Consider the following 26,720-nt stretch of genomic DNA (forward strand, 5'->3'; position numbering starts at 1 on the left):
TCAGTGGAAAGTTCCTGAAGGTCTATGGGAAATGTGCCCCGACTCTCTGGGAGTCCTCACCTCGTACCATTCTGCTGAGCCGGTGGGATCACACTGTAGTACACTGGTACGCCCCCTGTGGGGAGGCCCCCTTGCACAGACTGGCTCGCAGGGACCAGCATGGGTTGCTGGAAAGGCGGCTGGACCACATTTTGCGAGTCATTACCCACTGGGACCTGGGTAAAGATGAGAAGATAATGATCACTTATACTCCCAATGAGCTCATCCAAAGAATGGCCAAGTAAGTCATCACTAGACCAGGACACTGACTTCATTCCTTTCCTTTACACACTCCTCCTACTCTCCTCCTCTGCCTAAAGAAAATGTGTACAAGCTATCTGTACTTCTCTCTTCTCCAAACACCTCCTTTGAACATTCTGATGTAGGGAAATGATCCTAATTTCCTTTAGATCCTACTTTTCTGGGCCATATACTCATTTGCATGGCTGTATAAAGACCAAACAATTTAATTAAAGATAATCTTCTCCAACTCTCTGGGCTTTATCTCAGGAGAAAAACACATACAAATTCTAGGGGGAAAGTGAACAGTATTTTAGTGTTGGAGTTGTCACACTGGATGACGTGGGAGACTGTCTTCCTTTTCCTCATCCCAAGGACTGGGTGATCTTTCCCAGTGCAGAATGCACCCACTTGGTAAGAAGGCAGTGGAGTGTACTGAACCACCAGGCCTTGCATCTGGCCCCCCATGCTGCTCCTCTGGTTGCTGAGCAGGCCCTGGTTCTGTGGCTGCTGGACCCCAATCATGCCTTGGTAAGCCGCCTGCTGCTGGTTAGGCATCATGGGCTGTAAACCTAGGGATAGGCAAGGCAGAGAAGACATTAGCATGGTCTCAACAATGTTTAGGAGGTCACACTCTCAGTAATTTTCCTTCCATCTATTTTACCTTTTAGTTTTCTGGAGATCCTGGGTCCCTCTTGGGACTAATCATTCCTGTGTCTTTTTTTTTTTTTTTTTTTTAAAGGAAGGTACTTCTCTCTTTCCCAGTCTCTGCCCTTCCCCTAGTCACTGCTTCCCTACCCCAGCAGTTCCTCTTACCAGGCTGCTGGGATGGCTGAGGCAGCTGTTGACCACGTTGGGGGCTATAGGCCACCGGGTGAGAAAGAGGTCGATATTGCTGGTTGGAGTTAGGATACTGTCCAGGGGGATAGTAAGAAACCTGGATCTATGGTGAGAGGAAAGAGATATGTGAGAGGGTTCCTTAAATTCAACCCCAACATCTCCAACTATAAAATGCACAAGGGTTGGGGCACCTGGGTGACTCAGTTGGGTAACCATACAACTCTTGTTTCTGCTCAGGTCATGATTCAGGGTCATGAGATCAAGCTTATGTTGGGCTCTGCACTCAGCATGGAGTCTGCCTGAGATTTTCCCTCTCCCTCTGCCCACCGCCCCCACCCCCAACCAATCAATCAATACATGCATGCAGGCAACAGAGTCAATGGCCAGAAATCTGTAAATAGACATATTTTGAACCTGCAATTGGAACATTAATATATGGGTTTTTTTTTTCAGATTTTATTTATTTATTCATGAGAGAGAGAGGCAGAGACATAGGCAGAGAGAGAAGCAGGCTCCATGTAGGGAGCCTGACGTGGGACTTGATCCCGGGTCTCCAGGATCACACCCCAGACCAAAGGCAGGCACTAAACCACTGATCCACCAGGGCTGCCCCTAATATACAGTTTAAAACAAAACAGGAATGATTTATGTTATATAGAAGGATGACCTTCTGACTAAAAAGACAATTCTCAAGTACAAAGTGGGGAAATGGAAGTAGGGATAGGTATCACCTTTGATCTACCTAAACTACGGGAAGAAAGAAGGATTATAATAGCAGACAAACTGAATTAGTGCTTTAAGCTGGGAACTCATGCTGCTCACCTGTTGAGGGGGCTGCATATAGCCCTGGGGCGGCAGGACTTGCTGAGTAGGTGGCGCATGGCTAGAAGGGGAATAGTTGGATGTGGGGAGGGGCTGTCCCGTCGAAGCCATGATGAAGCTAGTCTGCTGAGGGTGCTGGGAGATAAGTGGGGGCTGGAACAGAGCTGAAGATGGGTCAGCTGCTTCAGTAGAACCTTGGCGGCTAAGGCTCATTTGTCCAAAGGGGTTGCTGAGGTCATCTGCCTGTTGAGACAGCAAGGGAGACTTGAGGACTCAGGTCCTATCAAGGCCTTGTATTTGGCTTAAACACAGATAGACAGACAGAAATAACAACCCTCTCTATAGTCTTTTTTACTGACACCAATTTGGGATACTCCTGCCTCCATTCCCTGGGAGGTACCTTTTAGCCCTAAACCTCTGTCATGTGGTGTTTGAAACTGCTGTCAACTCAGGGCACCTGACTGGCTCAGTCTATAGAGCATGTGGCTCTTGATCTTGGGGTTGTGAGTTCAAGCTCCACATTGGATGTGGAGTTATTTAAAAATAAAATCTTAAAAAAAATTGTTATTAACTGAACAGGTGTTTAAAGACCAACTCCAGAACCAGACTCCTTACCACATATGAGTAACAATGGCCACTTTCACTATGACTTTTATTAGAATTAGTCCTGGAGAGATGGGAGCAACAACACAATTTTCTATATATAGAAAAGACAGGACAAACTAATGGCTTAAAAAAAGATTCTAAGTCCTTCTCTATTTCCTGTCTTCCTCATATCTCCAACTATACAAAAGGCTCTATGTTGCTGTGTTTTTATAATAAAAGACCTAGCTAACATCTTGAGTGGACTAGGGATGGCTAGGTTCATGTGGCTTCCCAGCTTTGCCTATGTAGTGAAGGGACTGGTGGGCTCCGCTTCCTGCTGCTTATTTCCTTACCCCCTCCTCTCGAGGTCATTTCCACCTCTCTTCTCTGACACTTGCCTAGAGTTCTCCTGCCCTTCAGGAACCACTTCCAATTCTCACCTCTGAAAGAGGCCAGGATGAGTGGCTGAGCTGGAGGGCAAGGAGACTGACATGCTAGTCTGTAATTGCCTCCTCTCTCAGCCCTCTTCTCTAGGCAGCAAGAGAGACAGTGGTCCGCCGCTCACTTGTATGATGATAAGTCAGAATTTGTTAGCTTCCTCATTCCTTCTGTTTCCCGGATAGTAATAAACACACACACACACACAGCAACCCCTAAGTAGGAATTCTTTTGAAAAAGAAACTAGTAGAAAGAAAAGACAGTGCTTTCCTATGGTTTTGCTTATTTTCAGGAATCTGATCAAGTTAGCTGTTTTGCTATCTTAGTGAGCAGGAAGAGATGACAAGAGGACTGGACTGCAGATTATTTTGAGGTCCATGTTCCAAAACTTTTCAGAATGGAGATGAGAGGTGGAAGCAAAGAGTGGATTCTAGTGAAAACTCAGATGGTGTGATTCTCACACACACACACACACACACACACACACACACACACACACACACACCAGGGCTCTCATAACCATGATAGAAGTTATCAACTATGAGGTAAATCAGGTCTTCACAGGATTTGTAGTCTGGGTACAAACAATTTAAAGAGCATGTGTTATGCAGTAGAAGTGGCTATTTTTTATATAAAATAACACAGTAAGATAGAGGAACATTTTAAATTTTTACCAGTGATGCCAGAGAAATCTGCAATTGTGTTTTTATCTTCAAAGGAAATTATAGAAAACCATCCTATACAGGATAAACTGGGTTCTTCAAACATGCCCGGGGAGAAGAGGAGATGAAAGATGCACATAGGAGAGAGACGAGGAGCCCAGGTTAGAGCAACACCCAATTTTGTCCCCCTCCTGAAACTCAAGGGGAACTCAGTGCTACTCTCTGTCTTACATTTAGACATCTTTCCATGCCTGAAGTGCTGTGATAAGGCCACTAGAATATAGCGCAGCCTGTGCTAGCCATTTGCTCTAGAAGAAATACCTTTTAACATGGCTATCCAAAAAGTGCAATTGCTTTGTCCCAGATGGACCCCACAGACATACCACAGATACAGGCCACACATGGACATGACAAAAAGGGGAACAGAGTTTATACCATGTTGTACTGCTGGGGCGGAGAGACTGGCAGAAGGACTTGGGGACAGGAGCCTGGAGAGAACTGAACAGGCTGCGGAGAGGGCTGCAGAGCCGGGACTGGCTGTGGACCAGCAGAGAGACATGTGGAACAGGGAAGAGAAAAGGGAGGTATGGGGAGAGGCAGGGGCAGGGGAGCAGAGGCGGGGAGGGAAAGGGGAGGAACAAGAAGATTAATCATAAAAAAAATGTCACATGAAGAGCAAGGCTGCTGAGCAGACTGGAGAGCAAGCCCAGCATAGCTTGTGGCTTTCGTTATCTCTAACAAATAAGCAATCTCTCCTTATCAGGAGAGACCCTTGGCAGTGCACTCCACCCCGTTAGCTACTAAGAACTCTGCAGCTGTTGTGAGCAATCTTAGGACTCTCAGGCCCAATGTCTGCTGCCTGGTTCCAAACACAGCTTTTTCCAAAGCATTTTTTCTGAACCCACGATTCCCGGGGAGCATGATTGTAACCTTCCTGAATGCCCACTTGAGAAAGAATTCCTACTCCTATGAGGGGGCGGGGGTCATCTAAGGTCTGGCTCAGCTTTCCCAGCCATGCTCCTGATTTCACACCACAGCTCTCCCGGAGGAAGTGCTCATTCACAAGGATCGTCTCCCTCCGGAGGGTGGAGAAGGAACAAACAGCCAGTTCACGCCTGGTTCCAGCTACTTCTTCCTGCTCCATGATTGTTCTGTGCTCCTCCAGGCTATGAGGGCAGTATGGAAAATGCCCCCATGAGCAAACAGGGAGAGATATGGAATAAAATATAAATAGCTTTGCTGTAGCTTTTGTTCCTTCAGTCCCTTCACTAGCCTCAAGCAGGAAGATTTGTTTATAAGGAACATGATGTGTTCTAAACCAACTAATGGAGAGTTCTTTTTTCTGTCTCTCTTCTTCCCCTCCAGCCATTTCAATCACCTCTCCTGGAGAACTGGTTCTCCAGCCGTAGCCCCTGGTGGTAGATGGGGTGGGAGAAAGGAGAGAGGCTAGGGAAGAGGGGGAAATAACGTTTATATATATTGTCTCATTTACATATGGTTCTCATTACAGACTCAAAATAATCCATAGGGAGATGTGATAACTTGTATTTGCAGTGAAGATAGTAAGGCTCAGAGGAATTCAATCACACATCCAGATCACACAGCTAACACGGCAGAGCTGGGATGGGAACACAGTTTGGCCTATGTTCCCATAGGAAAGAATATACTCCTTCTCCTCCACTCTAACAGTAGAGAGCTGGTAAATGAAGAACTTGAACAAACATTTTTTTGTTTGTATGATTCTCCTCCCTCCTTTCAAATTAAGAGGTATAGAGGACCAAGCGCTCAATATCAACATTATAGCACCTGTAGTAAACGCCCAGCTATCCTGGCATAACCGATTTTTGGAAGCCAGTCTCACTTCAAATATGATTTTGGGCCAGGCTGCTCAGCATGATTTACTTGTGCTGGTAGCTTTTTAAACCCATTTTCTATCATCCTAATCCTCTTCTTTCTCTTGGGAGAGGATCTACTGTGCTTCAGGTCTTATATCCAGGGGAGAAGGGGTTGCACAGGTATAGCTGCCTATTTCTTCACATTTCTGAGTTCTTAGTAAAAAAAGGAGGAAAGAAATTATGCTCCTCTCTTAGGCCTCTTCTGACTGAGGAAGGGTAATGGTAAAAGTAGGTGTCTCGGTGCTATTTCCCCACCACTATCCTCAGCTATAGTTCTCAGAGAATCTCAAACTCCTGGGCCAGGGAACTTCAAAAAACCATGGGGAAGCCAAAGACTGGCTCTAAGGGATATGACTGCCACCTGCTGGTGAATTCCGGGTTAGATAACTGGCTCTTGGTTGACTAGACTCCCAGAAGCCTCCCTCTCGAGAGGTCCACGTCACCTCAGGTAAATAGGGCAAAAGGTACCCATTGGTCCTTTAATCCTCAGCCTCACCCGTTGGTTTCCTGTGTTCTACTGACACATGATAGGGAGGTCTGCTCTGACAGTGGAGGCCTGCCAAGAAAGGAAAGTTTAGCATAGTTTAGCCAGCACCATTCCCTGGCCTGCTGCAAATGGCTCTTGCTACAAATTTCTGAGGGAACAGAATCTGTAAGGAATAATGCTTCCCTGTTTCTAAACTACAGGGCCTAACCTAGTACTATATATCCTGCAGGAGATCAGTCAATACCAATGACTGACCCGCTGACCCTTGTGATCCAGAAGCAGGGCCAAAATCTGAGTAAAAGTTTGGAATTCAGGGCCAATCACCTTAACACCCTAAAAATTTTTTCAGTCCCAAATGGTTATTCCTGTTATCTCTTTATTCTCCTCCCACTCTTGTTGTCTGTTTCTAGATATGGATGGAAGGAGGAGCCAGATGAAGACTAAGAGGGAGAAAAGGGAACAAGACCGTATTAAAATACACACATATTAGAAAACTAAAATACTGCAACCTTAGAAAAGTGAAGCAGGCACAGAAGCACAGCAGGAGATAGCGAGAGAGAGAAAGAGAGAGAGAGAGAGAGAGAGAGAGAGAGAGGCATATCGACTTACAGGTCTGAATGAAGACACAAACAGGGAAAGTACACACACATGCCACACTTCAGTATGGAGCGAGATAAGCTGATATGAATGGGACTTAATGAGGCAGACAATGGTAGAACAAGAATGAAAGTAACGACTATAGAGAAACTGATTTAGGGACCAAGATAAAGGCCTGGAATGATTTGCATGTGGATTATATTAAGACACAAAGCAGGGTTTCCTAGATCACCACAATATCAGAACGGGGTAGTACTGGGCCATCCTGGGCTCCTTCAGTTTCCAGTTCCTGGGGAATGCATGCCTGCGATTTACTTATGTTACCTACAGAAGAGACAGATCTGAGGCCAAGCTGGACTAACGGAGCACAGAGGTGAGGAAGCCTGGGAGGTGAAATGAGAAAAACTGCAGTGGCAGAGTGCAGACAGGGGCTTCCCAACTAGCAGAGAGCACCACCAAGGTTAACCTGGGACAGAGGATGGGCTCCACCCATGGGCAGCTCTATTCATGGAAAAAAAGATAAGTGAGGCACTCAGAATAGCTCTCCTCAGAGCATTAAGGATACTTAAACCTAGAACATTAGGGCAGCCTGGATGGCTCAGCGGTTTAGAATCGCCTTCGGCCCAGGGTGTGATCCTGGGGACCCGGGATCAGGTCCCGCGTCAGGCTTCCTGCATGGAGCCTGCTTCTCCCTCTGCCTGTGTCTCTGCCTCTCTCTCTCTATATATATCTCTCTCTGTCTCTCATGAATAAATAAGTAAAATCTTTAAAAAAAAAACCTAGAACATTAATGTTTTAGTTTAGAATAGGGACTAATGCTGATGCTGATGACTTGTATGACCTCCACAAAAATAAAACTATACCAAAACCTTACTTGGTGTCAACCTCTTATCAGTCTAACAACAGAAGGATACAGAGCTCTTTCACCGCACAGAAAACAAAGAACAACTTTGGGAGGTTTTGTCCCTTATGGGTTATATATGGCAGGGGTCTTGAGTATATTTCCTTTCCTCAAACCCCAACTCCTACATATGTGTTATTGGTTCAACAGTCACATGAACACATTCACAGTCAGTTATGGTGGGAGCTGTGATCTTTTCAAGCTCTATATATGGATACAGTGAATAAAATTGTCTTGCTAATTACACAGGACGTAGAGGGAGATGGGGTACAGCAGAAATGTGGAACAGGGTAAAAGATCCCACTAGAAATTCTCAGGAAGAAGAGGAAGAAACAGAAAGCAAAAAGTCCCAGGCTGACTCTAACAGCATTTTGGCCAAACCCTTGCCCTTACTCTTCTCTCCCCACAACTAACAAACAAGAAATGAGGAGGAGGGAGTGGCAGGTCTCCAACAGATCTTTCCTGCCACCCACAGCATAACAGACATGACTGTACTTCCAGAGCTTTCTTGAATGGGAGCGGAGGGGGCTCACACTGAGTGGTGACTCACCTGTGAGATCATGTGATTATTCAAGGGTGGCTGTTGCTGAGGCGTGGGTGGAAGAGCAGGAAGTTGCGGCTGTGGCTGCTGTGGCTGCTGCTGGGCAGTACAAGGGAGAAGGCCCCGGACAGACTGGGATGAGGTGACCTGGTTGCACACTTCTGGGGCACCTAGCGCCACACCTAAGGCAAAGAGGAGACCCATCAAGAGTTGTAAGCACCAGCCATGAACATGCCACCCTTGGAGATGCAGGGCTCTACTCCTTCCCTGCTTCTTTGCCTCACTTCCCTCCTGTCCATTCCCCCAGTCTTGGGAAAATCCATGCCTGAGCACTAATGCATTTCAGCTGCCCTTCTGATGGAAATCCTCATCTTAGCAGGTTTCTGCTTCCCAGGGACAGTAAACACCTTTCCCATCGATGCTGGATGCTGGAATTGAACAAAATTTGAGGCTGCCAAGGCACCTCCCCTGAAGTACCTAGAATCTGTCCATCATGACTAGACAACTGAAAACACAAATGTGTGCTTCCTGGGAAGGTGTAAATTCCTAGTCCCTTAAGAGACCTAATTTCTTTCTGATTTCTTTTCCACTTGCGGCATTTCATAAAAGTTGCTGAGGGGGCAATCTTGCCTCTCCAAGCACTTGCCTGTGCACACACAGAAGCACAATTGTCACCCAACTATTCTCATTTCCAGCTTCTCTAAGCTATGCATGCCTTTCACATAAAATACTTTTACTATTTGCTGTGTGTTGGGCATTGTATAGTGAACTGAGAACACAAAGGTGAGGATAACACAGTCCTTGGCCTTATGCAGCACAGGATCTTCTGACTGGAGATGGACACCCACACAATTACAATCTGATAAGGAAGGATAAGGGTCACATTGGTGATATGAACAAAGTTCTATGGCAGCAAAGATGAGGAAGTAGTAACTCACTTAAAGAAGTGAGTGGAGAAATGGATTTGAAGGATGAAAAGAAGGCTTGTCAGACCAAGAGGGGATGAAACTATTACCATATTCAAGAAGTGGCTGGAGGGCAAGAGGAAGAAGGATATCTGGAAGCAAGACTAAAGTGGCAAGGTGGGGTCAGGAAGAAATGCTGCATTAGGTCATTTGGATTTTATTATACAGGGAATACAGAAACATGAACATTTTTAAAGAGAGGACTGACATGATAAGATCTATGTTTTAGATTGGAAAACTGACTCTAAAAAGGATAGAGCAGGGAAACCAGCTTGGGGGCTAGTGCCATAATTAAATAAAAGAAGACAAAGGCCCAGATAAAGGCAGAGGCAGTGCGGTTAGAGAGGAGATAACAGAAAAGGGCAGTAGAGACCCAATAGAGATCTTCACAACTACTGAGGTCTTCTGAGGACAAGACCTACAGAACTTCTGGGATGAGAGGCAAGAATTTTTTAGAGGCAGGAGGGTGAAATGAGGGCCACTGGGTATAAAGACCTGAATACCCCCTGCTAAGAGCACAAGAGGAATAGATGGAGAAGGTTACACAGAATGTCAGGAGAGCTGAAAGGTGGTTACAGGGCTGGCATGTGGAACATATGCTCCTTCTCAGTGACTGGGCTCTAGAGAAGCAGTCACAGCATTTCTTGCAGTTCTGGCCTATTGGTTGCTACCAACTGATTATAAATAGCTGAACTCCAAGGGTTTTTTCTGCTCTACCAACCCTCTATAATCTGAGAGGTCAAAGAATGAGAGCATTATCATTCTCATCCTAGTATATAACCTGAACTTGAGCTGACAAGGATGTCTAACCTTGGTCACAATGAAGATAAAATAATCTAATCCCACACTTTGTTTGTTTGTAATTAGGGGAAAAGATATGAAAGAAAATCAGAGGGGGGAATTAAAAAAACAGTGGGTCCAAGAAATAAAATTTTTCCTCATGGGGCTGTGTTAGTTTTTCAGGATACTATACTGGATAAGTGTTTTGTTAGAAGTAAACATTAGTGATGTTTTGCAGAAGACAAGCAAGAAATGATGAGCATGACATGAAGGACAGAAGCTGAGTACCTGGCCTGGAGATCCTTCCTGCACTGCCACCTTTACTGCTCCCGATGCTGTCCCCTCGGGTGAGGATAGAGATTCCACTGAAGCTGCTGGCTTTGGTGACAGGGGGCCGCATGCTCCGGACAGAGCCATCAGAGTCTGTGCTGCTCCAAGGCCGTGGCTCCAGGGATTTGAGTTCGCTGTCTGTGCTGCTTTGGCGGCTACTTGAGGTTCGGCTGGGCCCCTCACGGTTCCCCCTGCAGAGACCACAGTGGTCAGAGCATCCCCCACCTACCACTTCGGCAGAAGAGCTAGGAGAGAGTTCATTTCTATTCTTTCAACGACAAAGGAGGGGTAAGGGTTGGGAGGAGGACGGACACCGATTTCTGGTTAGTTGGTTGGCCAACCACGACTTGCTGGGAGCAGACAGAGCAAGATCCAGTACAGTAACAAAGAACACAGAGGCAAATCTGGAAGACAGTGCACTGGCGACTAATTCAATACATCAGACCAGAGGTGGATGGGAAACCATATACATGATGCTGAGATTGGCTGTGGTCTTTTCCCCTGCCCCCGCAGGGATCCCACACATGCAGCAGATAGTGGGGAGCAGAGAGGTACCACCTCCTTCTAGGAGTTCTTAAAACAAAAGGGCTCTTGGAAGTTCCTACTGCTAGAAGGCAGGGGTAGCCAAGACATGGATAAGTATAACAGATCTTCCATATAACACGTGTCAAAGCCAGCAGAGGTACCACTTTTCCAAGGGTGGGAAGAGGAGTATAGATTAATGGGGCATTCTGGAAAACTTAGTCTGACAGTCTGAAATTGACCCAACCTGTCTGTGGAAATTCTGTGTTGGTATCTGGGAACAACTGGTTCCAGGGTCTCTAAGGGCTGGTCTTCAACATTATCAAGCAAATATGCCCTTGGGACCTAGGACGGCAAGGAGCAGGGGCTGGTTGCACCTAGTTGCTGCCATATTAACAATCCTATTGCCCTAGGCAAAGCACAAGGCTATTGAGAAAAAGGACTCCTCTTATTTTGCTCTGGAAACATCAGGGTTATCCTGATGCTATAATTACTGCCTATGATTATAAACACTTGTACCCTGGATGGGACTGACCTAAAACCCCTAAGTCTTATTGAGCCTCCACTGCTTCTTAATCAATAAGCAACCAAGAACCAGGAATTTTCCTTTCCTATCTCCCACCCCCAACAACTACTGACCTAAAGAAACCAAATGACAATTACAAAGATTTTGGTATATGTACTGGGATGCCGGTGAGCAAAAATCATGTAACTCAAGGCTCCCTCCTTTTCACTATCATCCTGCCTAAAGCAAATAGAAAACCCCATCCCAATCCCCTTAGCTTCAAAGACACTAGGCTCAGAATTATTCCAATAAAGAAAGGTAATTTCTTACAAGGGCAATACCCTTCTTTATTGGAGAACATCTGCTCCAAAGGTACTATAGGAAAATGGACAAAATAAAAGCTAGGGTCACTATTTTAGTTTTTAAGTCAGGCCAATCATGGTGAGCTAAGAACAAACAAACCAGCAAAGCTGGTTAGGGACACGCTACATCTTCTCTGAATCCCAAGTAGATGTGTCTATAACCTCAGTGCTTCCCTCTCTATAGTTAAGATAACTGGAAATATTCCTGTCTCCTTAAAACTTTATCCCTTTTTCTTGGGAATGTCAAAAGCGGAATGGGATACAAAGAAAGAAATATAAATCAGGTACTTTCTCAGGAACAGAATTCAACCTGAAGTGAGAGACAAAAGCCCTGACTTAATGGCCAAAGGCAAGTCTACTGAGAGGACTCAACAAAGATGTGTCTGTTTCAAGGGTAGGGGATAGAGCAAAGGCAATGGATGAAGCTGTTCATTAGATATTAGAGCCTGAATTTTATGAGACAAGTCCTAATGGACTTTTACACCCTAATCAAACACAGCACTATTAGGACAGTTGTGCCATTTTCTTTGTCTTTCTACCAGAGGTAAACAGTGAATGAGTGAACTTTAAACCAAACACCCTGGGAAGCTTAAGCCAAAGTGGCAGCGCTTCTGTACTCATCCAGCTCCCACAAGACAGTGATGGCCAAGTGTTCAAAATGTGGCTAGTCTAATGATCTAACCTGAATTAGTACACTACATCCCCAAGAATTATTAGAGAACTTAAGTTGAGTCTTGGCCAGGAAAGAGATCAGTTTTCTTTCTCTACAACTAAACCTAATCTCTAGCCATGTCGTTCCACTTCACTAAACATGTCAACTAGGGAAAACTCCCATACTCAGTTCTAAGCACTGGACTGGGGTATGTTTGTGTGTTGGAGAGATGGGGGTGCAGGACAGAGAACATTCACACTTTATACTCCTATAAAATCAAAGCTGACTCAGCTTTCACAAGTAGATTTATGATGATGAAAAGTTCAGTTTATTGGGTCTAGGGAGTCGGTAGGGAGGTCTGTGTAAGAAGTGATAGTAGGGGTGCCTGGGTGGTTCAGTGGTTGAGCATCTGCCTTCGGCTCAAGTTGTGATCCCGGGGTCCTGGGATCGAGTACCGCATCAGGTTCCCTGTAGGGAGTCTGCTTCTCCCTCTGCCTATGTCTCTGCCTCTCCCTGAGTGTGTCTCTCATGAATAAATAAATAAAATCTTTACAAAAAAAAAAGCAATAGTAAATGCAATAATGGCTTATTTGTCAATGGAGTAGAATCTTCCAAAGAACCGGGAAGCTGCCCTAGTTATTGGCAATGTGGATGATGGAATGTGGTGTATCAGTATCTGTTTCACACACTTGGGAAGAAAGGTAAAAAGCTGTTAGAGAAGACCAGCTTCTGATCACTAGAATTCTGGGCCAGTACCCAAATAGAAGAATTTGCCCCCTTAAGAGTCCATAGTGATATATTTTAGATGACCTAGATCTTTAACCAACACTCAGTATGGAAAGCAGTGACTTAAAAGGAAGTCTGGATAGGAGAGACTCACTAGATCCTTAGAGCTGTTATCTGCACTGTTTGATGTAGTTTGATGCTCCACAGCACTAATAAGGGCATCATTCTTAGCAGTGAATGTGAATTAGGGCTCCAAATGGAACTCAGAGAGAATGGGGTGATGTTTCTAGAGAGCTGGTCTGGGGTGTGGTGAAAGAACACCAGACAAAGAGTTGGTCCCAGTTTTGCTACTAATAACCATGTCAACTTGAATTAGTTACTTAATTTCTCTGCTTTTGTTTTCTTACATGTAAACCAGCTTACCAAATCAGACACTGAGAGACCTGAATCAGTATGGTATACTTTCGTAACTATCTATTAGCATATGTATAGAAGTTAGTTTCTAACTAACTAACTAACTAACTAACTAACTAACTAGTTTAAAACTAGTTTAAAACTAACTAAATAAACTAACTTTATTACAGGTTTCTGGGATGATTTATGATCTTAAAGCACAAAATATGGGATAGGTTTTTTTTTTTTAAGGGGAACTCTATATCAACCATCATGAACAATGCAGAGCCCTCACTGCTTTCAGATGGACTTCACAGTGGGATGATCTAGGAAAAAGAGTTCAGAGATATGGAAAAGGAGATAATGCCCCCTTCCAAGAAAGAGAAATCTTGTAACCCAAATTTCTATGTGGTTTGACTAGCTTTAGAAAGGATACAGGGGAAGGGACAACTGAGGTAGTGGGAATGAGAGCTCTAACTAACCTGATTTAGTTCCCATCAAGCTTAGGATTCAAAAAGAGATAAACCCTTTGGAAAGTGTTGGACCCAAATCCTAGTATTGAATACTGAGGTTTTCTCTACTCTATAGTTTTTCTATTGGTAAAATGAGAAGAATGTACTTAATGAGTTGGTGCTAGACAGGGTCCTAATGAAGTGCTTCTCTCACTAATGCCTTGTGTAATCCTCTGGAGTGGGACTGAGAAAATCAAATGAAAGGGAGATTCTCATGACTGCTTTGTTGGAAAATGGAGACTATTAGGCCTGAAGAAGTTAAATTGTAGCTTTTACCAATGTTAACAGCAAGTCATGGACAGTCATCAAAAAAGATGTGCTCAAACTTCATGCCAAGGCAGATAAGTCTTTTTCTGAGGCCATCTTACAGATTATGTTGTCCCAAAGAGAAAACTATATAGACAGAGATGTTTGTGTTTTTTATGTGTGTGTGTGTGCATACTATTTTTTCTTAAAGATATAAAACATTCCCTTGCTGGGTCAGGGATAAGCTCTTTGCATCTTTCATAGATTCAGAAAAGGTAGCCAAGAAGATACTCATTCTTTTACCTTAATATAAATATATGTTGAAATCTTCCCCACATGCCCAATTCCAGAAAACTTTTGGAAAAGAGCAGTACTATCTCAGACACACCTATCTGGTCCCCTTCACCACCTATCCATGACTTAAAATGAAATCAGCAACAACAAAAATAAAGTCATTGAGCAGGAGCCATTTCTTTTTTAATGGAGAAAATATCCAATGTTGCAAAAACCACAAATTGAAGTATTCCACAAGCAGCCATGCATTGAGCAAACTCACTCCGCTGAAAAGATTACAGCAATACAAAATAAAAAAACAAAAACAAAAACAAGGAGAGATATAGATCACACAGAGGTACCTAAAAATCTGCCTTCTCTTGTGAGAGCTAGAAGAAAAGGCTTCTTTGGAGAGTCTGTTGGTTAACATCAAAGAAAAGCATCATTACAGGATTATATTAACCTCACTGACAAAGCTCAATGAGAAGCAGGGAACATGCTAAGTGGTACTAACCTGATGTCATTTAGATATCCGTTCTGGCCAGTCTAGGTGAAGGGGAGAAAACGGAAAATAACTTATAAGAAAACAGCATGGCATAACCGAAAAGGGTGTCCGTGATGCTATGAATACCCAAGGTCCTCAAACCAAGCTCACCCCCCAACAGGAGAGAGGGAGCAGGGACAGGATGACCCACACCCACACACCCAATCTGACCTCTCACCTTTAGCAGGAAAGAGCATTCAGTGTTTTTAGCTTTCCCACAGAGTGTTTAAAAAGAGACGCTGATAAAGGTGGGAGAATGGAAAGGAGGAAGAGGAAAGTATTAACCTATTATTTCCTTTTTAATTCTAAATTTATTCTGTCTAGAGGTAAGTTGAGCGTAATATTGGTGTGCTTGGTCCTATAGAGTGTGATCAAGGGAAGGGCAAAGGGAGACAAAGGAAAGAAATTTAGTTTTTCTGGAAGTCATCTCAATGACTGTTCCATTTCTATCCTCCACAGTGGCCAAAATGAAAGACATTCTGACCTGACCTGAGACCCAAGGAGAGTAAGAAATTGGGGAAGCAGGTACTTTTCGGAGCCTAGAAAAAATGAAAGAATTAAAAGCCTGAAACATTCCTTTTGGGGATCATTTCCTGACAAAGCCACTGAGCTGAGTGAAGTGAGCATTACGATGCACTCCCAAGCCTTAGAAAAAGGCACTAAGAGTGTCCAGCTGCTGAGCAGTGTGGGCTCCACACGGAGCAGAGCCTATGTGGGGCAGCTCTCCCAGTATGCAGCTCAGGCTCCAGAGAAGGCTGCGGTGGCAGCATTTCCATCCAAACACCCTTCTTGCCACTTCCCTTTCTTGTTGGCCTGCCTCTTCCCCTCATCCATCCACCCCAATCTACAGCTCCACCCTTGGTCAGCTCCCTCTGACTGACTAGGTTCCTCTCCACAATGGAATCTCTGGAGTGTGGTGGGCTTTGGCCATTTTTCCTGGTCTAGACCTTCTTGAGATTCCTGATGCCTCTAACACAGCAAGAATTAGGAAGTGCTGAAATGAAAAGTGGTAAATCCGCAAGGATTTAGCAAAGAATACATATATTAGTAGAGGCCTGAGAGACTAGAAATCAGGAGAAAAAAGGAGAGAAGAGCTAACTGTGATTTTGTTATAGTTGTACCCAGACATGTTCCAGTGTTGTCCCTAATTAGCCCCAATACCTTATTAAAAATTACTTGTGCTTTCAGAGTATCCATGGCTTTGCTAATAGCTGGCATGGTGGGACAGTCATTTATCATGTGTCAGTGAAGCAGAGCAGCATATCACAGATAACTATGCTGTGATGTCACTGGTACTTCCTAATCTAAAGAGCCCAGAGCAGAGCAAGCTATTGAGAGGCGGTTTACTCTAAGGGTCAAGAGCATGGTCTCTGGAGCCAGACTGCTTGAGTTCAAATATCAACCCTTTCACTAACTAGAGGTGTGATCTGAGATTACTTAATCTTTCTATGTCTCAGTCCCTCATTTATAAAATGAGGAAAATAATGCAACCTACCTCATAGACCTAGTGTGAGGATTAAATTATGTAAAATGCTAAGAGCAGTGTATGAAAGATAGTAAGCACTATATAAATGTGTTATTATCATCTACCAATCTGCTCTGTCCACAACTTAAGGTCATCACCGGCCATAGCCATGTACAAGTGACCTCTCTCCTCTCATTCCACCCAAGTGGTTTGCAGGAAAAGGTACAGAACCTCTTTGGGCTATGGTTGGATAATTTGGAGGACAGACTTTTTTTTGACTCAGAATGGAAGTCTATATAACAGAAGGTAAGTTGATTCCTTCTCTTTGGACTTTGGGCCAGGAGGTTTGTTGTGTATCTGTCCCCAGTGAGGATCCTTGGGACACTTGGGTCTCCTGAGACAATGAAACAAGTTCACAGAGGAGTTCAGTTTTCTTAAACTCAGAGATAACATTTTTCTGAGCTAGGTGATGATGGAAAGATAATTTGGGGGGAGGGGTCTTGCTGACAGAGGGAAGAGCTGAGAAATGAGAGGAGTGTAGTGTTCATCAAAGTATACTGATTAGAACTGGCCATCTTTTGACTACAGGGAGGCTGGCTTTTCCTCCTTTGTTTGCTAACTCTACTGTAAGATAGTGCTATCTGAATCCTACATTTTCCAGAGATCTGTTCCTCTCTTGCTTGTCTACAGCCTTTCCTGAATTTCTGCTATTCTTCTCTTCAGTCTTGTAGGCAAAGGCCACCAAATACAGGGGTACCAAGTATATTTAATATGGCCCACAATTCTTAAGAATAAAATTGCCTAAAATGATCATGTTGCCTTTTGGCCCACAGAGTCCATCTTATTCTATGAAGCAAGGTAGGAAATATAGGAAGAAAGAGACTTCCTATTCAGATACAGATTGGAGGGAATAGTAAGTGGTACCCTCTGTGCATGTGGAATGTGGAGCTCAGAGAATGGATGCTAGATCTGTGCTCTAATCATCATCAACATATCCTAAAAACGAGGCTGGCCAAACAAGATGGATGTATATAGGCTGTGTGGACACTAAGTCTTCCACTTAGAAGCAAAGATGCCTAAAATGGATAGTGGAAGTGAAAGAGGGTAAGCGGGAGAAGGGACTGACAGACAAGAGTCAGGGCCCTTGCATAAACCCTGCCAAAACCATTTCTATTTTCAGTCTAATCATATCTCTACCAAATTCAGCCATTCCATTTGTTCTCTTTGTATGCCATACAGTAATTGTATTGAAAATAATACAAATAAAAATCTGTAGCTTCCTAGTAAGCCACATTTAATTTGAGAGACCAAACTGGGGCTGGCTGATATTGGTTAAAAAAAAAAAGACAACAACAAAACATTTATGGAGGGTTCATTCCAATCACAGTTCCAAAGATTAAGAGCTAAAAGCTATGGGCTGACAACTCTCAGAAGCTACACTTACCTCTCGGGCAAATATTCTCTCTCGGACCCTTTGATATTCCTCCTCTCTCTCTTCTATTGACTTGCTCCTCCTTCCATCCTGCAATGGAACTCTGATCTAGATCGATGAGCAGAATTAAGCTAGTTAAGTTCTCCTCGTACTGCAAGCTCACTGCACACCAGCAAGGAAGAGAAACCGGGAGAGTTTATAGTTGCCATCAAAAAAATGGAAAAAAAAAGAAATAAAAATTTCCAGTGTTGGACAGGTTTCACTGGGTACATCTGACCATGCAGTTTGGGAGATCAGGTTTTCTGGATGATTGGAACCTCTTCATCTCCCCACCCCCACCCAGAGTGTCAAGAGCAACAACTATTTATAAGGATTGGGTTTCTTCCTTATAGTAATCAAATACTAAAGATCAAGAGAATAGCCCAGGGAATAAACAACATTGCTTTGGAGGGAAAGAAAGGGATAGGAGGAAGCTAGAGAGGGAGAAGAAACAAGTACTTAGCAGAGCTGAATGTAGAGAAGAGTTTTTCAGAACTAGCACCTGATATTATCCCTTTTTTACTCACTAATGTCATGGCCTGAAGACCCAAGTCACACACAGCTCAGCGAAGAGGGCCTTGGGAATGAAATCCAAGTGAAGCTAACTTCAAAGCTTAAACACTTTTTCTTATCTTAACTATAGCCACTGGAGGGAGGGAAAAAGATAGAAATTACAGAAATAGAGAAGAGAACAGAGCAACATAAAGAGGAGAAGAGAAAGAAAAGGAGAAAAGAACAGGAAAAAGGATGGACAGGGAAAGGAAGAGACAAATAAGGTATGATAGAAGGAGGAGAGAAAGAGTGATAGAAAGGGAAAAGAAGGAAATGCTGGATAGAGAACCTTACATTCTCTGACAAGTGCGGAGAGGTGATTAGGGATGGCTGGGCAGATCACCACCTCTGTCTAGCCTACTGCCCAACTCTCCATCATTGTTTTTCTCTCTTGGCCCGGGAGTTGTGAGCACTGTCCCAGGTAGGGTGCACAAAGTGTCCTTTTCCATACTGCTCTTGAAGGCAAGATGCTCTGAGGGAGACAGCCCATCAAATGAATGTCATCAGGTATAAAATTTTCTGACCTTCAATCCAGAGGCTCTGAAAGCTTCAGATGAAGCAACCAAGTAGGCTGCTACTCTAGGCCGATCTTCCTGATCTTCACCAGAGGTAGGCATAACTTGAGGAGTATTAGCTCTTGATTTACCTCACTAACCTTAAGAACCTAAATCATACTCAATGTCCTTTGATAAATCCCATTCCAAGAAGATGTAGGACCTCAAGTGCCCCAAGCACTGGTGAACCAGTCATAGAATATAGAAAGAGCATAATGGGCTTTGAGGTCAAGGTAGATCTCCACTCTCTACTTCTGAGTAATGTTATTTCAGGCAAATAACATCCCTTAGCCTCAGTTTTCTTATATTTAAAGTGGAGCTAATAACCCTATCGACACTGGGTTGTGGAGACGATTAAAAGAGATAATGCACACAATGTGTTTAGAACAGAGTCTAGTTCAGGGAAAACACTCAACAGAAATAACAATTACTGTATTCATTACTAGTATTATAGACAGAAAAATGCATGAAGCCTATCCTATATGGATCAAGCCTGAAGCTGAGAGATGAAAAGTTTGTAAGGACAGATTCTACTCTGCCCCAATGTGTCTCTAGGCCTGAATTATTCCTGATCCACAGAAAAAGGGTTTTGGGAAAATGGAGAGAAGGGCATCAGGATGGAAAGGCTCTTTCTTGTTTTTTAATTTTTGTCTTTTTGTATGTTTCATTGTTTTCAATCAGACCCAGTGTATTTGTCCACAAAAGATAATAGCATTTTTCTCAAAAGGACTCCCTCAAATACTCAAGTAGCAAGCAGGAAAAGTCCTGGTCTCAAAACAATACAATATCCCAAGAAAGTTAATTTTTACTCTGGAGGTAAGATATTATAGTTATCATTAATTAGCAAGATTCATATTGGCTCTACCCGACCATGCTTTTCAAACTTTAATCCTGGTTCTCCACCTAACCTCTTTTGGAGGTCAAGCAGAAGCTGGCTGGATCTAAACCCTGTATGTGGCTGGGAAAACTAATCCCTAAACAAAAACTTACTACCTGAAGGGCAGGCTAGAAGTCAGGGCAGCAGCCAGGCCCAGTGTGAGGGAGTGGAGCACTGTTCACCTCTTATTCCCACAGGAAAAGATTAAAAAGGGGATACTGCCTGATTCCCAGCATCAAATGTTAAATTAACTCACTCACCTTAGTGGAAGGAGTTGGGAAAAGAATAAGGAATTTGCAGAAAGGGATCAGAAACATCTTTATAAGTGGGTAAATTACATTACAACTTTGCCAGTCCAAGGCTAGCCCTGAGCTAGGATAAGATAGAAGTGGGACAAAGTAGCTTTTGGTGGTTCCCAAAGAAATTCCTAACTATTAAAGAAAAAAAGAATGAAGCCATCAGCTGAATCAAGGCTGAAGCAGGGAGGGACTGCTGTCTGTCCCAAAATGACATAGAGTTAGAAGTCAGTGGCAGAACCAGGGAGTTCTAGGCCAAATGAGAAAACCCAGCAAAACTCAGCACCATGTCTCTCTGGGGCTAAGAGGGTGGCATTCAGTTCAATAAGTGTAGTCAGTCCTCAACATGAAGCCAAAGCCAACTCAGTATAACTCAATACATTTTTCCATACTAAGATATTTTGAGTTTTCTTTATCCCACAAAAATTCTTCTCCCCTCCCAGTTTCTCTTACTGCAATCTCTCTCTATACGCCCACCCCTTTCCATTCTTCACCTGGTTATCATCTCGGTCCATACTGGCATCATCTCTCTTGAGAATGAATCTCTGTTGAAATTCTGTATTCTTCTCATCCTTTATGTGTTCTGAGAATCTCTGTTCAGGGCTGGGATTGGGAGAGAAATGTAGAAGGAAGGAAGGAAAAAGACACTTTTGTTAGAAAGCAAAACTGCTAGTTTTAAAACTAAATAAATTTAATAAATATTTATTTATTTAAAATAAATTTAAAACTCTTAAATTCCACAACTCCCTCTCAGGGGATTTCTGAAGTCAGGCATCCAAAAAGTCACAATGCAATCCTCAAGGTCTATTCATCTTCCTCTACAGTTATACATTTCCCATCACTAAAGGTGAAGAGAGGCTAAGGGCCAGTCTTCACAAAACACCAGTGCCTCTAGAATCTATCTTCCACTCCTCATGAAGAGTAGGAATCAATAATATAACCCTCCCCACGGAGACATCTTGATCCTACACCTTTCTCTTCTACCCCATAGACTATCCCAGGGAAGTCTTCCAATCTGTGGTTTCCTCCCTTACATTCTTGTGTTACTGGTTTTGTTGATGATGACAGCTTTTCCAGTTTGATCAACATTGTGGTCCATCCCAAAATAGGCAGCTACCCGGTGTAATAGCATCCGGTGATATGAGGTCATCTGAGGGAACTTCTTGAACTGGTTACTTAAGAGAAACCAGGGAGAAAAAAGTGAAATAAGGACAAACAACAGCAATAATAGCCAATTGTGATTTTTCTTACAAAGGTCTTAAGTGGAGAATCTCTTAGGAGAAACAGACATATTATAAGGAAGATAGATCCTTACTCAAATGGGAACCCAAAAAGGTTCTCTCAGTTTCTTCATCTACAGCATTTTATAGATCACTCTGATCCACTACCCTCATTTAAGACTATTCCTTAAGCTCTAGGTTTCCCCCACCTGGATGATATTCTACAGAGAAAAAGGGGAGACATTTAAGAATAAATATAGGACAAGGGCTAGCTGCTGAAAAGATAATCAGTTCTTTTCAACTCAAGTTTATGCAGTAACTTAAAAACTTCACTTGATTTTCACACATACACTCTTTGAATACATCTTGGTTACTTCTCCCCAATTCCTTTTAGTTCATAGTGAGTAATTACTTCAAAATTCAGACTTTAAGGGAGAGATGAAAGAGGAATATCCTAAAATACTACCTGAATTTCTTTTCAGTGCCCCCTCCCACCTCTAAACGTGTATTTCATTCAAGTAACTTACTTGTTGTCATTAATAAATTCCAGAATCTCCTGTTCTAATTTTAGCAGCATCATTCTGTCCCTGTTTAAAAAAGATTAAAACAAAACAAAACAAAAAGCAGCCCTCCCATAGACATTGAAAGCATTGAAACCTGCACACTAACAGAAGCTGAAGGGAGGGACAGATCCAAACCCCAATAGCAGACAAAAATGCAGAGGCTGCCAAGACTCAGTGGCCTGTATTATATTACTTTAAAAAAGAAAAACAATCAAGTATACATTTTGCAGATCCTCCTAATCATGTACTTTGTTTTCCTTATCAGAAACTTAATTCCGCTGGCAGCCATATTAATTTAAACACATACTTTATATTTATAAGTCTAATCAGTAGTCTATATTCCATCTGGTTATTTATACAATTTTAAAACAATTATGATTTAGCTTATATACACATCAATTATTTTTCCTTCTGTGCTTTTAAATGGTACTCCCAAGCCTTCATTTTTCGTTGTCTCTGCATTCTCCTTCCACAGAATTTTTCTCACTTCTTCTGAAAGCAGACACCTCAACACAAGGATTCTCTGAATCCCTCACAGAATAGAAAACTATACTAGGGGGAACGGTGGTGGGGGGTGGGCATCATAGATTTGAATAATGGAAAAATCCTGAGAAGCTACTTTTCCTCTTAGGTATCCTGCTAGGCCCTACTATCCCCCTTCCATCAAATAATGTTTTTACCTTGGGTTCTTTTTCAGTGTATTTACAAGAAATTCATGTAGGTCTATTCCAGTGGAGTCTGTATATTCTTGGCTGGAGTCTAGAACCACCACAACAAAAGAAATTTAAAATAAATGAAACTGCCTTGCATGAAATCTAATCCCAAGCAGAAGCCCACAACCCAATCAGGAGAGATAACAGGAAAATAAAATCAAACTTCAGGGCTTTTAGCTTAAAAACCAGAATGACGCTTGATTTGCCAGGCCTCTTCCCCCTGCTAGATTCCCCATGACAGTGATAGAAGGTAGAATCTGGGTCATAGTGCTACAGCAGTATCACACTGAGAGAACTACCTTACCATAATTAAATATTTGCTGAATGTCCTGACCAAAACAAAGCAGATTTTATTCAAGTTAAGGAAAATAAATTCCAGGTAAGAGCAGTTAGGACTCAATTTTCCAGAATCTCAGCAAACAGATTCAAATGTTGATTATTTATTATTTATTCATAAAATCTTAATCCCAAAGTTGTCTTTTTCCTCCCAACTATCATTTTTATGGACCAGGTCTTTTTGCTACCAGCCCAAGGGTGTAAAACCAAAGAGAGCTTAATAATTAGATGCAAGTGTGATTTAAAAAAAAAAATCACTCCAAGCATTCCAAAACCAAAATATAGTATATGGATGATCTGCTACTAGTGATGATTCATGTCACGACTTATTTCACAGCAGAAATAAAATCAGAATTAACTACAATGTCCTCTTATAGGTAGTGCCAAATGTTAACGGAGTAGCTCTCTGCAGTATGTGAGCCCCTAAGGCAGGGTTAGCTAAAGCGGCAAAGAAAGTAACCTAGTTAGGCACCTCCCCACGCAACCATGAAGTCAGCAGAACACTAGGAACTGTTGAGCCAGTAAGCTTAGCAGGTGCCAGGCTCCAAGGTGGAAGGAAAGGGTACTGCAGAGCCAGACACTAGGATATATGAGAGGCAGGGGAAGTTCTTACCTCTAGAAAGCATCTTCCTTGGGACCTTTTCTTTGTTTTTGTCCTTATCTTCCTTTTCAGAGACATCCTTTGTGGATTTTTCTTCCTCCTTGTCAGAAGGGCAGCTGATGTGCAACTGAATTATATCCTTGGATAAGGAAAAAGAGGAATACAATCAAACGGGAAAAAAGGATTTTAATTCTCCCATAAGATTTTACTCTCCCTTAAAATCTCAAAGAAGGAAAATCTTGGGTGGCAGTATTCTCTTACAGAAAAGAGTATTTTGTTAATTAAATTGTTTAAGCTTTTGTTTTATGAAAGGGGCAGAAGGCCAAGCCTTTTCTGCCAACAATCACAACCACTATATGGACAGCTCAAGTTACACTGGCTGTTCTTGGCAATAGGAACTGGATGGAAATGCTTCTAACCGCCAGAGGGAAAGTGTGGGTGGAAAAACAAGATTCAACCCTGGGATCTCCTTGTCTGCATCATCCCGGGTGGTCCAGGTGTGAAGACCTATACTTCACTCTCTCACTCATGTCCTACTTTACTGCAACCACTTGTTTTGAAGTTCCTTCTACCCTGATTTCCAAGTCTAATGTTGACGCTGTGGTTGTGGTACTACAGTTTTTACCAAACAACTAACTGCCAAACTCAAAAGTTACTACTCTTATAAAGGACCTACCTGGGTTTCTAGTGGTCCATCAGCAAATGGGGCAGAGGACTCCTCACACACTGCCAGGCTGCGCACCAACTTCAGCTTGGAATTAGACTAAAAAAACCCAAATATATATGTTCCCTTGGTGAACATTCAGAAGCTTTTCACTGAATGAAGGGTATTCCTTTTGGCTCTGTTAGTTGCTGATTCCATTAAGTAGGGTTTTTTTCCCCCCAAAGAGGACTTACTCACCAGTTCCTGATTTACTTCAAAGATAATTTCCCTACTTACATTAGTAAACATATTTAAAAAAAATGACTACTTTGAACAGATGATAGGAAAACCACTTCACTTAGCCCTCCCCCCTTTTTTTCTAGCCCAGGCTCCAATTTCAGACCTAGAAGTTTACTGAAAATACACAGTAGTAGAGCTTAGTAGACATTGGATTTAGGAGCCAGAAGTCCTATCTTAAACTACTGCTTTTATGCTTATGAGCTAGAAGAGACCTTGGGTAAATACCCTGACTTCTCTGGGTCTCTGTTTTTTTCCCAATAAAATGGGGATAAGAACACTTAAAGGATGACTTATGAATTATGTGACATAAAGTATATAAACATATTTATCACAAATAGTACCTAGAATGCAGTAGACAATAAATGCTAAATGACTCTAAGTGTGGCAAGGGTATGGAAAAAAGTATCTAAGAAAAGAGTAAAGAGAAAGACAGAAAACTTCCTAACATTTGGGATTTAATGTGGTAAGAAGTTAATACAGTTGGTTTACTTTTGCAGGCTGGAGAATACCAAAAGAATCTGAAATCCACTTTGCAAATCATTGCTTTCCTAGGGATCCTCAAAGCCAAAAATTATAGAGTGACTCATTAGAATTCTACCTATAAACATTTTCTAAGAGTTCTTATAATAAAATCAAGGATTGTGGTGAATACAACAGCACAAAACATGGCATGTGTGTTCATGGTTGTGCAGTATAATGAAAAAGAACTTGCAAGTCTGAAGAACTGACTTCCTGCCAAGCTCTGCCACTTACTAGTGAATATCCTGTCAAATTCACTCTATCTCTATAATTCCAAATTCCTTCATCTGTAAAACACACACAAAAACTGTCTTACTTATCTCAAAAAGTTTGGGTAGAAGTGAGGGAGAAGTGAACACTCTCTGTTGTGAACTTAACATCAAGCCCGTCACTGGGGATCAGGCCATGTCAGCAAGTCCATGTATTCTGATGTTGTGGTCTTCAGATCCAAAACACATACTGGCTGAGCCACTCCCAAATTCTGCCATTGTCTTTTAGGGGGGAATGGGGTAGACACCCTTAATTATTACTCTGGTGACAATTCTCACTGCAAGAAAGGTTTACAATTTTACTATTCAGGCGCCTGGGTAGCTCAGTGGTTGTGTGTCTGCCTTCAGCTCAGGTAGTAATCTCTGGGTTGTGGGATCAGGTTCCCTGCATGGAGCCTGTTTCTCCGTCTGCCCGTGTCTCTGCCTCTCTCTCTTGTGTCTCTCATGAACAAATAGAATCTTTCAAAAAAATTTTTTTACTGACTAAAATTAAAAAGCCGGGGAAGGCTGGGTGGATCAGTGGTTTAGCGCCTGCCTTTGGTCTGGGGTGTGATCCTGGAGACCCGGGATCGAGTCCCATGTCGGGCTCCCTGCATGGAGCCTGCTTCTCCCTCTGTCTGTGTCTCTGCCACCCCCCACCCCACTCTATGTGTGTGTGTGTGTGTGTGTGTGTGTGTGTGTGTGTCATGAATAAATAAATAAAATCTTAAAAAAAAAGCCATCACACATTACCACATATAGTCCTCCCTGATAACACTGCTTAAAATAATCTGTGATGTACTAATTTTATCATAAAATGATTAAAAACAAAATCCTCCTCCCTGCCCCAACCTAAAAAGTAACCCCACTACCACCAAAATAGGCTTTATTTTTAGGATGTCCAAAAGTGTTGAGTCATTTCTATTAATGGGGCAGGATTTATGAAGGATAAACTGCTAAAGGATAAATGGGAAAAAAGTTTGGAGGAAAAGACTACATTCATATAGTACTCTTAGAGAAAGCAGGAATGAACAGAGACACTGGTTTACAGCAGAACCAGTACCAATTTGCTCAGGCTTTGTGAAAAGGTCTGGCTGGGTATCATAAATAGACTCTGACTGAACTAGAGATAATGGGAGAAAAATACAGCCAAACCTTTCAATAGGAAATGTGTGCGTGTATGTACATTCATAATTAGAGTATAAAGTACAGGCAGAAAATTTTTGCTTGTATACAATTCAAATAAATTAGATGAGGTTCCTTTCAGCACCCCCAGTGGATGCCACACCTGAAACTATGGATAGTACCAAACCCTATACATACTATGTTTTTTCCTACACATACATAACCAAGATAAAGCTTAATTTCTAAATTAGGCACAGTAAGAGACTAACAACAGTAACAACAACAATGAAATAGAACAATTATAATATACTGTAATAAAATATGTATAAATGTGGTCTCTCTCTCTCAAAATATCTTATTGCATTGTATTCACTCTTCTT

The 26,720-nt window shown here is 42.5% G+C and overlaps 1 protein-coding gene across 23 annotated transcripts in view; it reads right to left on the reverse strand.

Annotated features, from left to right (window-relative positions):
• Positions 1-26,720, reverse strand: part of R3HDM2 (R3H domain containing 2) — a 163,113-nt gene that overhangs the window by 11,675 nt on the left and 124,718 nt on the right. For 8 of the 23 annotated variants that reach the window (XM_055328356.1, XM_055328354.1, XM_055328352.1 and 5 more), the window contains 16 exons: positions 24,182-24,268; positions 23,518-23,644; positions 22,536-22,614; positions 21,820-21,879; positions 21,107-21,247; positions 20,567-20,675; positions 17,767-17,862; positions 14,828-14,859; positions 14,676-14,729; positions 10,081-10,313; positions 8,057-8,229; positions 4,062-4,163; positions 1,942-2,184; positions 1,096-1,222; positions 691-851; positions 61-215 (listed from right to left, as the gene is read on the reverse strand). In XM_055328356.1, coding sequence (XP_055184331.1) covers positions 61-215; positions 691-851; positions 1,096-1,222; positions 1,942-2,184; positions 4,062-4,163; positions 8,057-8,229; positions 10,081-10,313; positions 14,676-14,729; positions 14,828-14,859; positions 17,767-17,862; positions 20,567-20,675; positions 21,107-21,247; positions 21,820-21,879; positions 22,536-22,614; positions 23,518-23,644; positions 24,182-24,268 — 1,979 coding nt within the window. The remainder of the gene's footprint in view (positions 1-60; positions 216-690; positions 852-1,095; positions 1,223-1,941; positions 2,185-4,061; positions 4,164-8,056; positions 8,230-10,080; positions 10,314-14,675; positions 14,730-14,827; positions 14,860-17,766; positions 17,863-20,566; positions 20,676-21,106; positions 21,248-21,819; positions 21,880-22,535; positions 22,615-23,517; positions 23,645-24,181; positions 24,269-26,720) is intronic. The other 15 variants (XM_055328344.1, XM_055328341.1, XM_055328340.1 and 12 more) reach the window with 9 other exon arrangements.

The sequence above is a fragment of the Nyctereutes procyonoides genome, unplaced genomic scaffold (assembly GCF_905146905.1).
Source record: "Nyctereutes procyonoides isolate TBG_1078 unplaced genomic scaffold, NYPRO_anot_genome, whole genome shotgun sequence".
Lineage (NCBI taxonomy): Eukaryota > Metazoa > Chordata > Mammalia > Carnivora > Canidae > Nyctereutes > Nyctereutes procyonoides.